This window comes from Canis aureus, chromosome 5 (assembly GCF_053574225.1).
Source record: "Canis aureus isolate CA01 chromosome 5, VMU_Caureus_v.1.0, whole genome shotgun sequence".
In the NCBI taxonomy this organism is placed as follows: Eukaryota; Metazoa; Chordata; class Mammalia; order Carnivora; family Canidae; genus Canis; species Canis aureus.
In genome coordinates this window covers 74,570,318-74,583,437 of record NC_135615.1, presented here as the reverse complement: position 1 = coordinate 74,583,437, position 13,120 = coordinate 74,570,318, and the positions used below count along the sequence as shown (strand labels likewise).

Below are 13,120 nucleotides of genomic sequence, written 5' to 3'. Positions count from 1 at the left end.
TCTGGTGGCCTTGTATGTATCAGGACTTTGTAAAGGCAACTTCTTGGCAGGATTTGTTTTCTCTTTCTTTGGGTCTGGTTTAATGAAAGATCAAGGTCATGAAAATAGTGTGATGGTGTGAGATTCTTAATGTGCTTTTGTCAGCTGTGTATCCCTTCAAATCCTCCCCAGTCTTGATGTGGTTCTCAGCAGCTGCCAAGTGTGACGTTCCACCCTAAGATTATAATTCTTAAAGGGGAGAAATACTTGTAACAGTTGAAGCCTAAGTCTTGGGTGGCAATTTGGGAAATAGAGCCTGGGTGGTGACCAAAGGGCAACGTGAAGAAATCGTGTGAGCTCTCCCTGCCCCTAACTTCTTTAGGGCTTGCAGCTCTGGCTGTGTCTGAAGCAGAAACTCCCAATTTATGGTACCTTGGTAACTTACTTTATTTCTTTCTGTCACACACAGAAAGAATGCTGACTAGACTGTATAACATTAGAGCACAGTCCTGGCTTTGAAGTCTCTTCCTAGCTATATGGCCTTCACCTCTCTAAATCTTCATTTTTTTCATCCATAAAATAAGGGTCATAATAGTATCTGCTTCACAGGTTTGATGTGAGCATTAAACATAAGACATTATACCTATAGAGTGTTTAGCACAGTGCTTCGTAGGAAATAAGTACTCAACATATGTTAAATTTGTTGAATGAATACTTTGGTAATTTAAAAGGCTTTGAAGATAGAAACCATCAATGTTGGGTGCTTTTTTTTTCTTTTTTTTTTTGTTTTTTTTTTGGGTGCTTTTTTTTTCTGTCTGCTTCCATTCACTCCTACCTTTCTTGGCTGTATAATTGATTATTTGTATTACAATTCATTTCTCTCACTTTTATCTCAGGAAATCTTTATATCCTTCAAATGGTCTTAAAAACTTGTACCAGTACCTCATTTACTTGTGAACTTTGTAGGACTTCAAGAATTATCTCTTCTGGGGCGCCTGGGTGGCTCAGTTGGTTAAGTGTTTGACCCTTAGTCTTGGCTCAGGTCTTGATTTCAGGTTTATGGGTTCAGGCCCCGTGCTGGCGTGGCTGGGTGTGGAGACTACTTAAGAAAAAAAATTATCTCCTCCATACTGTTTTACTCCTTTTGAGAGTTTTTTTTTTTTTTTTTTAGTTTTTTTTTTGAGGTAAAATTAATGTACAGTAAGATTCAATTTTATATGTGTACAGTTCAGTGGTTTTAGTACAGTCACACGGTTGTGCAGCACCACCACTTTTTTTTTTTTTTTAGCACCACTGCTATCTAATATCAGGAGATTTTCATCATCCTGGAAAGAAACCCCATATCCATTAGCAGTCATTCCCCATTCCCCCACCTCCCTCCTCTTAGTCCTTGGAAACCACTAATCTACTGTCTATATGGATTTGCCAGTTCTAGACATTTCACATAAATGGAATTTATTTATCAGTTGATGGACATTTGAGGTTTTTTTTACCTTTTGGTTTATCGATAATGCTGCTCTGAACATTCATGTACAAAATTTTGTGTGAACATATTTTTATTTCTCTTGAACATATTCTTAGGAGTGGAATTGCTGAGTTATAGAGTAACTCTGCTTAACTGAGTTCTTTTCTCATCCTATTTTCAACTCATCTGAATTTGGAAAGGTCTCAGAATCCAATGGACCTACTATCATTTTGTAATACCTTAAAGAAATGTGTGAAGAAAAGGATTTTGATATCACTACTAGGTAGACAATCTAATCCTTATGTGTTAACATTAACACACTAACTGATAATAGCCATAAATTGAAGCTTTGACTGAATAATCCTCTCTTACCCACTATGTGAAGACCTAGGATTTCAGGGGATGGTACCATTTCTATTGTAGATGCAGTGAATTAGGGTTTGGGTTGTTGTTACTAAGAGAAAACTCTAGAGGTCAGTAAAGCACATTAGAGAAATTATATAGAGAGATAGAATTTATAGATATAGATACATATATATCTCCTGTTTTCTTACCAAAGTTGGATTTCTCCTCTAAGAATTGTGATCTATCAACTGAGTTTGTCCCAAACTCTTTGGGGGCTCTTATAAATTCAGTTTCTAAATTCATACTTTATCTTCCAGAGACCCCCCCCCATATGCCACTTTTTATTGATGTAAACTGCCAAGAAATAATAACATAATTAAGGACTCAATGTGTGTCAGACACTATTGTGAGTTAATTCTAAATGAATTAGCATGAATTGGGTCCTGTCTTTATCCTCATTTGATGATGATGATGATGATGATGATGATGATTAAGTAGGCTTCCTACCCCACATAGAGCCCAACATGGGGCTTGAACTCACAGCCCGAGATCAAGACCTGAGCTGAGATCAAGAGTGTTGGACACATGGGCATCTGGGTGGCTCAGTGGTTGAGCATCTGCCTTTGGCTCAGGTTGTGATTTTGGGGTCCTGGGATCGAGTCCCACATTGGGCTCCCTCTGGGGAGCCTGCTTTTCTCTCTGCCTATGTCTCTGTGTCTCTGTGTCTCTCATGAATAAATAAATAAAATCTTTAAAAAGTGGGACACATAACTGACAGTCACATAGGTGCTCCTATCTGCATTGTCTTTTCTTTTTTTTTTTAAAGATTTTATTTATTCATGAGAGACACACAGAGAGATTGGCAGAGACCCAGGCAGAGGGAAAATCAGGCTCCATGCAGGGAACCCAACGCGGGACTGGATCCCGGGTCTCCAGGATCACACCCTGGGTTGAAAGGCGGCGCTAAACTGCTGAGCTACCCGGGCTGCCCTATCCTAATTTTCATTTTATTTTATTAAGATTTATTTATTGAAGAGAGAGAGAAGGAGGGAGAGAGAGTGAGTGCATATCCACAAGCAGTTGGGAGGGGTGGAGGGAGAGAATCTCAAGCAGACTTCCCACTGAGTGAGGAGCCCAACATGGGGCTCTGTCCACGATCCTGACACCATGACCCGAGCCAAAATCAAGAGTCACCTATCCAGGCAGCCTGGGTGGCTCAGGGCATGATCCTGGAGACCTGGGATCGAGTCCCATGTCGGGCTCCCTGCATGGAGCCTGCTTCTCCCTCTGCCTGTGTCTCTGCCTCTCTCTCTCTCTCTCTCTCTCTGTGTCTTTCATAAATAAACAAAACTTAAAAAAAAAAAAGTCACATATACAACCAACTGAATCCCAAGCACCCCCATCCTTATTTTTATATGAAGGAACTGAGATACAAAGATATTAGGAAATTTGCCCAAGGTTACACAGCTAATTAAGTCAGACTTTAAGCCTAAACTGATTTCTGCCAGTGCTCTGAATGTCAAAGGAAGAAATTCAATGAAGCATGGGTAAACGGCGGGAGTAACTATGATTCTCTTAAGGTAGCCAAATGCCTCGTCATCTAAATAAGCCTAAACTATCCGATCTTGAGTTCATATACTGAACCACTTCCTGTACTTTCGTGACTCTCAGGTACTATGCAAATATATTATTAGTATTTGCTTCTGTTAGTTACAGTTAATTAAAGCTTTTGTTTACGCAGATAGATATCAGACTTCTGCTGAATTCTCACAGCTTACCATTAGAATAAATATAAATGTTCTAAGAAGTAGGGAAATGGGAAGAAAACTTCATGTTCCCAGCTGAGAATTGGGGTTCTGCTTATGATCAAGAATTCTATTTGTGTATCATATAACTAACTTCCATTACTAGAAGAATTGGGAGATTTATGTTAATCATAATTGAAGTTATAATACTTCTCTGTTGGTTTGGTTATTTGGTTCTTTCTTTGCCTTACTCTCCCATCCTGTTTTCATTGCTAACAAAATCCTTGGCAAAGTTTGTTAATTAAAAGTAATATGGAGCAGCTGGGTGGCTCAATCAGTTACATGTCTGCCTTCAGCTCAGGTCACAATTCCAGGGCCCTGGGATTGAGACCTGAGTTGGGCTTCTTGCTCCGTGGGAAGTCCGCTTCTCTCCCTCTGCTCCTCCCCTCTTGTGCTCTCTCTCTCTCAAAGTATTTTTTAAAAATAAAAGTATTATTTTTCTTTTTTAAAATTTCATTTATTTATTCATGAGAGACACACAGAGAGAGAAAGAGAGAGAAAGGCAGAGACACAGGCAGAGGGAGAAGCAGGCTCCATGCAGGGAGCCCAATGCAGGACTCCAGGACTCGATCCTGGAACTCCAGGACCACGCCCTGGGCCGAAGGCAGGTGCTAAACTGCTGAGCCACCCAGGGATCCCAATTGTTTTTAATTTTTGCAACAATTGAGGAATTCTAGGACCTTATAGGATCAGTATTGGAAATCTCCATTTGGTTTTAGGTTTTCTCTCCTTTATTTTAGGAAGAGAAGTAGGATGGAGTATTAGGAGTTGCTTTACCTTAAAAAATATCTTTAAGAGTAAAACGTGGAGGACTATCGCATGTGGTTTTGACAGTTTCAGTTGAATAGGAGTGAATTAGGAATTAAAAGATCTGAAAAAATAAAAAAATAAAAAATAAAAGATAGATCTGACTGGTTATTCCTTCATTCTACAGTTGGCTCAAAAAACAGTGTTGATGGCCATGCAGGAGAAATACCCAAGTGAGAGGATCTCTCATGTCACTTCACCAGGTGAGTAGTCAGAGTTTTCTGGGTTAAGTTTCTGACCTTTGCTCTGTTATTTCATAACTGAAATTTCCTTTAAAGGAAATACTACGCACAAAAACATTTACTGAAATGCTGGTACTTAAAGAATAAAAATAACATAAAGCTATATTGAGTAGAAAAACAGCCCTCTCCAAAAGAGCAGCTATTTATCTCTGGTCCTACATGGCTTCCAACAAGACCACATGATTGATTGGGAGGGGAGGACACATGAAGGAACAGAATGACTTTGGAACATAGTTCCAGATGAAATCAGAAAAACACAGCATAAATTACTGTGTTCTATGTTGTCTTTGTAGTCCTGTGGGTGGGTCAGTCATCTGCTAGCCCACAAAGATTGGAATTCTTCTTGGATGCCAACAGACTCAGTTATGTTGTCACTGGAGACTCGGGAATTTATCTTTAGAATGGATTGACAAGATTTTGAAAGCTCTGTGGATATATTAAGTATATATATTAAACATATATAAATACAGAAATATATAAATAAATACACCCAATAAACATATTAAGTAGATACAGTATATTTAAATAGGAAGTAGAAAGTTTTATTTAAGTGATCTCTACACCCAATGTGTGGGGCTCAAACTAACAACCCCAAGATTATGAGTTAGGTGCTCTACCGACTAAGCCAGCTGGGTGCCCCTCAAAATACATTTTTATTTTACTAAATATGTCTTCAGAATTGATGTATGGGGTGAGCAGATAGTAAAGTACTGGTAAAGAATGGAAGATTAGTACTATTAACAAGTAAGAGGACAGGAAGATGGTAATAGAGGCCTTCAATCAATTTTTATTATTTCAAAAGACCTGGCAAATTGTCTACTGACTAGAGAGATAACACCATATAGACTTATCAAGAATCAATTTTTTTTCCTTCTACCTAGAGTTATACTTAGTACAGATAGTAACACCAGCTGCTCTTATGCTGATCAGAAGCGCTGATTGTTGGGTAGGTCTTCTGTGAAAGGTTATTACCGATTGCTGCATATGTGTAGATTCTTTCACATCAAGCAGTCCACTGTGACCCCAACAGTGCCTTCCGTAAAATGCACAGAGTAGCAAAATTAGAAGAAAGTGAGTTAAAAAGATGGGAGAAGCACTAAAATTGGAAGAAGAGAATAAGGTGATTTGTGTTTAAATATTTGCTTCCCACCAAATCAAGGAGTCTATAGAACCTTCTTTTCTGATTTCAACTCAAACTCTGACACTTTAAATGGATAAGTAGCCACCTTCTTGTCTGTTTGTTTACATGGATCATCAGATAACAGCCTAGAAAAATTGTGGTTTTTTAACAATAAATACAAGTAAACCAAGTATTTATTGAACACTTTTCTATCTACTAGCCCTCAAGTAGTAAGCTAAAAAAGTTAAATGAATCTCATCTGTCTTACCCAATCAGAAATTTTAATGGTTCTTTGCATTGCAGTCAAAGTCTTAAACTCTTCAGATTGACTTTTAAGACTTACCTTGATCTGGATTACCCTGCCCACGCAGTACCCCAGTTCAGCCAAGCAATGGTTGGTGCCCTCCCCACCCCCCTTCTGTTTATTTGAGAGCACGCCCACATGCACATGAATGAGGGGAGCAGAGCCCTATGTGGGGCTTGACCCAAGGACCCCTGTATCCTGATGAGCCGAAGGCAGACACTTAACAGACTGAGCCACGCAGGCCCCTAAACAGTGGTTTTCAAGAGAAATTGGACTGCGTGTTACCCTAGGAAGCATTTGGAAATATATGAGGATATTTTCAGGTGTCACTGTGTTGGTGGGATAGGATTAGGACTGCTACTGGCATTTAATAAGGGACCAGGGTTGCTAAACCATCCTGCCATGTATAGACTGCACATTGAAGAATTGTCATGTTCACTATGCCAGAAGCACCTATTGAGAAATCCTGTGAGAGGAAAGAATGTGGATATTGGAGTCAAAACAAATTGGGTTCAAATCTCAGCTCTATCCTCTGTAAAACAGTGATGATGAATACTGTTCAGTAAGTAGATGAAATCATGTTGGTAAAGTATTATGGCTTCTAGGTTTCAAAAAATGATGGCTACTATTGGATAGTATTGTTTTTTATGTAGTGTCCCTGGCTTCTTGGTAAGTCTTATTTCTGTCTGTGAACTTCTCAGCTCTCATGCTGTTTCCATTTAAAATTAACTAAGAGTAGCTGAAATAGGCATAGGAGAGAGAAAAGGGTAGAGTGATGCTATTTTTTTCCATAGGTTTAAGTGCTTTATTTAAACAGTCTTGTGAGGTTACATCAGTTGGTTCACACTAAAGATGGGAAATGCTACTTGTTTCAGGATCCGGTGTAATTCAAAAGGGCAGCTCCCTGGGGACTGAATGGCAGACCCCAGTTATCTCAGAGGCTTTTCGGAGTCGCTTTAGCCGCTGTTCGAGTGTAGCTGACAGTGGGGACACAGCCATTGGCACGTCATGCTCAGATATTGCAGAGGGTAAGTTTGAATTAATGTTTTGATTACTAATATGTGTTGTCATTTTCGGTTTGTGTTCCAGGTGTGTTGTCATTTCCAGAATATTCATAACTGTCCCTTCAGCCAAGGGGTGCTTGATTTTTCTTACTCCATGTTTCTTACATCTGCCCTTTCCTCTCAGTTTTTACTCCTTGTCCTATCTTAAACAACTTTTTAATAGGTTTTTTGGCCTTAGGTCTTTACTTCTACTGCCAGATTAATCTTTCTAAAAACCCGGTTTCATAGTTTCCCTTTCCAGTAAATTTTTGACTACTTGACTACTACTGTTACTTGAAGGATAAAATTCAGAGGTCTTTGTTCTGTGATCTGGCCCTATCCCACCCATTCAGATACATTTCTTACTGTTACGAAGTGTGATGTTTTACTGTGCAATGAAAAAGCACAGAACTTTTGTTGTTGTTTTTGGATATCTGAGCTCTTTCCTTCTTTTATCTGGGCCCATTTGTGCTGTTTATACCTCCTCTCGCCCTTCCCAGCTATGCTGATTTTATTTTTCAAAAACTAGTGAAGTGTCTGACAGGACTTTTCCAATCTCTTCACCCATTACTGATATCCCTCTCTGAAATCTTGTGTCTTTATTTTGTCTGCCATTTTGGGCAGTTATTACTTAAATTTAGTAATAACTGTAGACAGTGCTCTCTACACCCAATGTGGGAGTCGAACTCATTAGTCCAAGACCAAGAGTCTCATGCTCTACTGATTGATCCAGTCAGGCACTGCAAGAGTATTTTATTTTTTCATTTAGATAGTTCCTAAAGGACAGAGGATCTGATGATAATAATTAATAGCTATTTATTAAATACTTTATGATGGATACTGTACTAAATTTTTTCTACATTTTTCATTAACATCTTTAAGAACTCTATGAAATATTTTATTATTTCTATTTTACAGATGGGAAAGCTGAATTTCTTTTTTTAAGATTTTTTTGAGAGAGAGAAAGAACATGATTGGGAGGAGGGGTAGAGGGAGAAACTCTTCAAGCAGACTCCTTGCTGAGTGCAGAGCCCTACAAAGGGCTTAATTCTATGACCCATGAGATCATGACCTGAGCCAAAACCAAGAATTGGACACTCAACCGACTGAGCTACCCAGGCACCCCAAGAAAGCTGAATTTCAAAGTGATTAGATGGCTTGGTTAAAGTCACAAAAGTAATCACTTAGTACTTTATCAGATGTCACTCATACTAGGATGGCTATAATCAAAGAGATAATAACAAGTGTTGGTGAGAATGTAAAGAAATTGGAACTTCTGTACAATACTGGTAGGAGTGTAGAATGTTCCAGCTGCTTTGGAAAGTAGTTTGGCAGACCTTCAAAAGAGTAAACATGGAGTTACCTTATGACTCAACAGTTCTACTCCTACCTATATACCCAAGAGAAATGAAAACATATGTCTACACATAAACTTGTTACACAGATATTCATAGCAATATTATTCATAGTAGCCAAAAAGTGGGAACAACCTAGATGTTTGTCAACTGATGAATGGATGAGAAAAATGTAGTATATCTATATAATAGAATATTATTCCACAATAAGAAGAAATGAAGTACTAAGACATATTATGAAATGGATGAACTTTTTAAACATTTATGCTAAGTAAAGCCAGACACAAAAGGCCACATACTGTATGATTCCATTTATTTATTTATTTATTTTTAAAGATTGTATTTATTTGACAGGGAAAGAGAAAACACAAGCAGGGGGAATGGCAGGCAGAAGGAGAGGGAGAAGCAGGGTCCTCAAGGAACCTGGAACTCGATGCGAGGCTCGATCCTAGGACCCTGGGATCATGACCTGAACTGAAGGGAGACGCTTAACCAGCTGAGCCACCTAGGCGCCCCTTTCTGTTTCCATTTATATGAAATATCCAAATAGGCAAATCTAGAGAGACAGAAAATAAATTAGTGGTTGTTCAAGGCTAGGAAAGTTAAGGTAAATGGAATGTGACTGTTAAAGGGTAAAAGGTTTTTTGGGGGGAGGTGATAAAATATTCTATGATTGTAGTGATGGTTACACAATACTGAGTATACTAAAAACCATTGAATTGTACAACTTCAAATGGGTGAATTTAATGGTATGTGAGTTATAGTCCACAATAAAGCTGTTTTTTTTTTTTTTTTTTTAAGATTTATTTATTTATGATAGACTGGGGGGGGGGAGGGGCAGAGACACAGGAGGAAGGAGAAGCAGGCTCCATGCCAGGAGCCCGACATGGGACTCGATCCCAGGACTCCAGGATCGTGCCCTGGTCCAAAGGCAGGCGCCAAACCGCTGAGCCACCCAGGGATCCCCTAAAGCTGTTTTTTTAAGAAAAGGGCAAAAATGGGGGCACCTGGGTGGCTCAGTGGGTTAAGCATCTGCCTTCTGCTCAGGTCATGGCCTCAGGGTCCTGCGATTGAGCCCCACATCAGGCTCTCTGCTTAGTGGGGAGTCTGCTTCTGCCCCTCCCCCTCCCCTCTACTCATACTCTCTCTCAAATAAATAAAATCTTTAAAAAAAAAGAAAAGGCTAGAAATGTTTGAAAATAGAAATGAAAAGAAAAAAAATATCAAACAGATATTTACTAATATTGACTCCTAGACACATGACATTTAATTTTAATAGTTTGATAGCTGTATGTATATGGGCATGGTGCTCAGCAGTTGAGCAGTACTGAATTATAGATTATGTTTTAGGCAGGACTTCAAAAGTCATTTAATCCAGTTCCTTTTTGCTGGTGAGGAACAAAAATTCCCAGAGGGGTTAAATAATTTGCCTAATGTTGCACAACTAGTCAGATTTAGGTCTCCCAGCTGTAGTATTCTTTCTATCACTTGTATAATCAAGTGTTATTGTCAATTTAGTTGTTTGTTAAGATTTGTCTACATGTGCAATCATGGGACCTTTTCCCTTTGACTAAATAATAGATCTCTTAAAAATCAAACAATGGTCTAGATTTTCCCCCTATTGAATTGACTGGCAGTATTTAATTCAGTCACATTGTTACATAGACTGTGCGCTTTTTATTCCTTTGGGGGGAAATCTATTTCCTGTGTAGTGCATTCTCTTTAAATTGTAGTAGCCTTGATGTAGTGGCCAAAGCCATTGGTCTAGAAGTTTTTTTTTTTTTTTTTTTTTAAAGGATCCATGTTGGGATACCTGGGTGGCTCAGTCATTTAAGCATCCAACTCTTTTTTTTTTTTTTTTTTAAGATTTTATTTATTTATTTCTGAGAATACACAGAGAGGAGAGAGAGAAGCAGAGACACAGGCAGAGGAAGAAGCAGGCACCATGCAAGGAGCCTGACATGGGACTCGATCCTGGGTCTCCAGGATCAGGCCCTGGGCCAAAGGCAGTGCTAAACTGCTTGAGCCACCTGGGCTGCCCTCTTTTTTTTTTTTTTAAGAATTTATTTTTTATGTTTATTTAAAAATTTTTTTTTTATTTACAAGAGACACAGAGAGAGAGAGAGGCAGAGACACCAGCTGAGGGAGAAGCAGGCTCCATGCAGGGAGCCACAGGCAGAGGGAGAAGCAGGCTCAATGCAGGAAGCCTGAAGCGGGACTCAGTCCTGGGTGTCCAATATCACGCCCTGGGCCGAAGGTGGCACTAAACCACTGAGCCACCTGGGCTGCCCCCAACTCTAGATTGTAGCCAAGATCATGATCTCAGGCTGAGATCATGTGAGATTGTGAGATTGATTCCTTCATTGGCCTCCGCACTCATTGAGGAGTCTACTTGAGATTCTCTCCTTCCTCTGCCCCTCCTACTTACACACACACACTCTAAATAAATAAATCTTTTAAAAAAATAAATAAAAGATCCAAGGTGTCTTCTCTGCTGTGTTTGTTATGTACAATGGCTTTTATCTTAATCTTTGCTCGTTTTTTTTTTTTTTTTTTAATCCTTGCTCATTTTGTTCATGAATCTAGCTTGGTTTTATTTAGAGCCCTGTTGACAAGAACCCTTATGACTGGTATAAAATATAGTCATCGTTTCATCTTTAAACTGGACAGGTCGTTTGATTCCACTATTCATTAAAATGTTTTACCTTGGGATGCCTGGGTGGCCCAGTGGTTGAGCGTGTGCCTTCAGCTCAGGGCATGATCCTGGGGTCTGGGGATTGAATCCCACATCAAGTTCCCTGTGAGAAACCTGCTTCTCCCTCTGCCTATGTCTCTGCCTCCCTCTGTGTGTCTCTCATGAATAAATAAATAAAATCCTTAAAAAAAAAAAAAGTTTTACCTTGAAGATTCTCAAGGGATGGGGTAGAAGTAGATACTGAAGAACCCAGAAGGCTTTCGGCTCTTTGCTACAGACTGAAATAATTACTGGCTTAGTTCAGACTACTTTACTTCAGAAACCAGTAAGATTTAGCAAGAGCGAAATAGCTAAATCCACCCCTCAACAAGAAAGCAGGGCTGTTAAAAAGAATTGGGTGTTGAGGCAGAGGGTATGATTGAAGAGAAGAGAGATTTAGAAATATGAATATCCTTAAAGTGGCAGAAACCCATTGATTCTGAGAACTGCAGACTTTTCTAAAAATCACATATCCCATTTTGAAAGCCTTTGAAAATTGTAAAAAGTAAGTGGCCTTTTTGAAAATAAGTGTTGCTATTTTGTTTTAAAATGTTTCAAAATACAGGGGGCACCTGGGTGCCTCCATGGGTTGGGCATCTGCCTTTGGCTTGGGTCATGATCTCAGGATCCTGGAATCAAGCCCTGCTTCGGGCTCCCTGCTCAGTAGGGAGTCTGTTTCTCCCTCTGCCTCTCTCCGTGCTCATGTTTTCTCTCTCTTTGTCAAAAAAAAAAAAAAAAAAAAAAGTTTCAAAATACAAACCAGACTTATGTTGTAACTTAACATATTTTATAGTAATTTATCACAATTGCTAATTTCCTTATTATAAATATATAAAGACAGACACATTTATCAGAAATTACTATTGTTTTAGTATGGCCTTTTATATATATCCCCAAGATCACCTAAGTATAGAAAATTAGATACTTTGCATTATCCTATACATTATAAGGGATAATTGGGCATGTCCATGGTTTGGGGGTTTTTGTTTGTTTGTTTTTATGTATTTTTTAAAGGTTTATTTATATATTTGAGAGAAAGAGAGCATGAGAGGGACAAGGAGAATCTGAAGCAGACTCCATGCTGAGCGAAGAGCCTGATGTAGGGCTTGATCCCACAGCCACAGGATCATGACCTGAGGCTAAACCAAAAGTTGGACACTTAACTGACTGAGTCACCCAGGCACCGCCTTTTTGTTTGTTTGTTTTTAATATTTTTATTTTTATTTTTTTATTTTATTTTATTTTTTTTTTAATATTTTTAAAATGTATTTATTTTAGAGACGAGTATGAGCGGCTTAAGGGGCAGAGAGAGAAGGAGAGAATCTCAAGCATGAGCATGGAGTCTGGCTTGGGGTTATCAGTCTTACAACATGAGCCAAAATCAAAAGTTGAACACTCAGCTGAGCCACCCATGTGCCCCATGTCCATGTTTTGTTTTGTTTTGTTTTTTGTTTTTTTAAGATTATATTTATTCATGAGAAACAGAGAGAGACGCAGAGACACAGGCAGAGAGAGAAGCAGGCTCCACGCGGGGAGCCCAATATGGGACTTGATCCTAGGACCCCGGGATCATACCCTGGGCCGAAGGCAGGCACTCAACCGCTGAGCCACCCAGGCGTCCCCCCATGTCCATGTTTTTAAAGAGCTGCTTACAAACCCATATGAGAAGATGGTAGTCGATCCGTAGTAATTCTGGGAAAGGTTGTAATATCTGTCCTCATTAGCTGAGTGTGTTCTGTGTTGGTTGATGGAAAGAAAAAAAGAGAAATGAATTAAATTGGTAGTCTACTCTTCTCCATGATAGATGTGTTTGGTTTGGAAAAGAGTACTAGGCATAGTTGAAAAAGGAAGACATTTATATTCCTTGTCCCCTTAATCAAATTTCTCCCTGCTGAAGGTAACATGTATGTTTCCTAACATT

At 39.1% G+C, this 13,120-nt stretch overlaps 1 protein-coding gene across 3 annotated transcripts in view; it reads left to right on the top strand.

Moving 5' to 3' along the window:
* Positions 1-13,120, top strand: part of CEP85 (centrosomal protein 85) — a 33,720-nt gene that overhangs the window by 1,449 nt on the left and 19,151 nt on the right. For all 3 annotated transcript variants that reach the window (XM_077899006.1, XM_077899003.1, XM_077899004.1), the window contains exons 2-3: positions 4,529-4,604; positions 6,943-7,095. In XM_077899006.1, coding sequence (XP_077755132.1) covers positions 4,550-4,604; positions 6,943-7,095 — 208 coding nt within the window. In that variant the 5' untranslated portion in view covers positions 4,529-4,549. The remainder of the gene's footprint in view (positions 1-4,528; positions 4,605-6,942; positions 7,096-13,120) is intronic.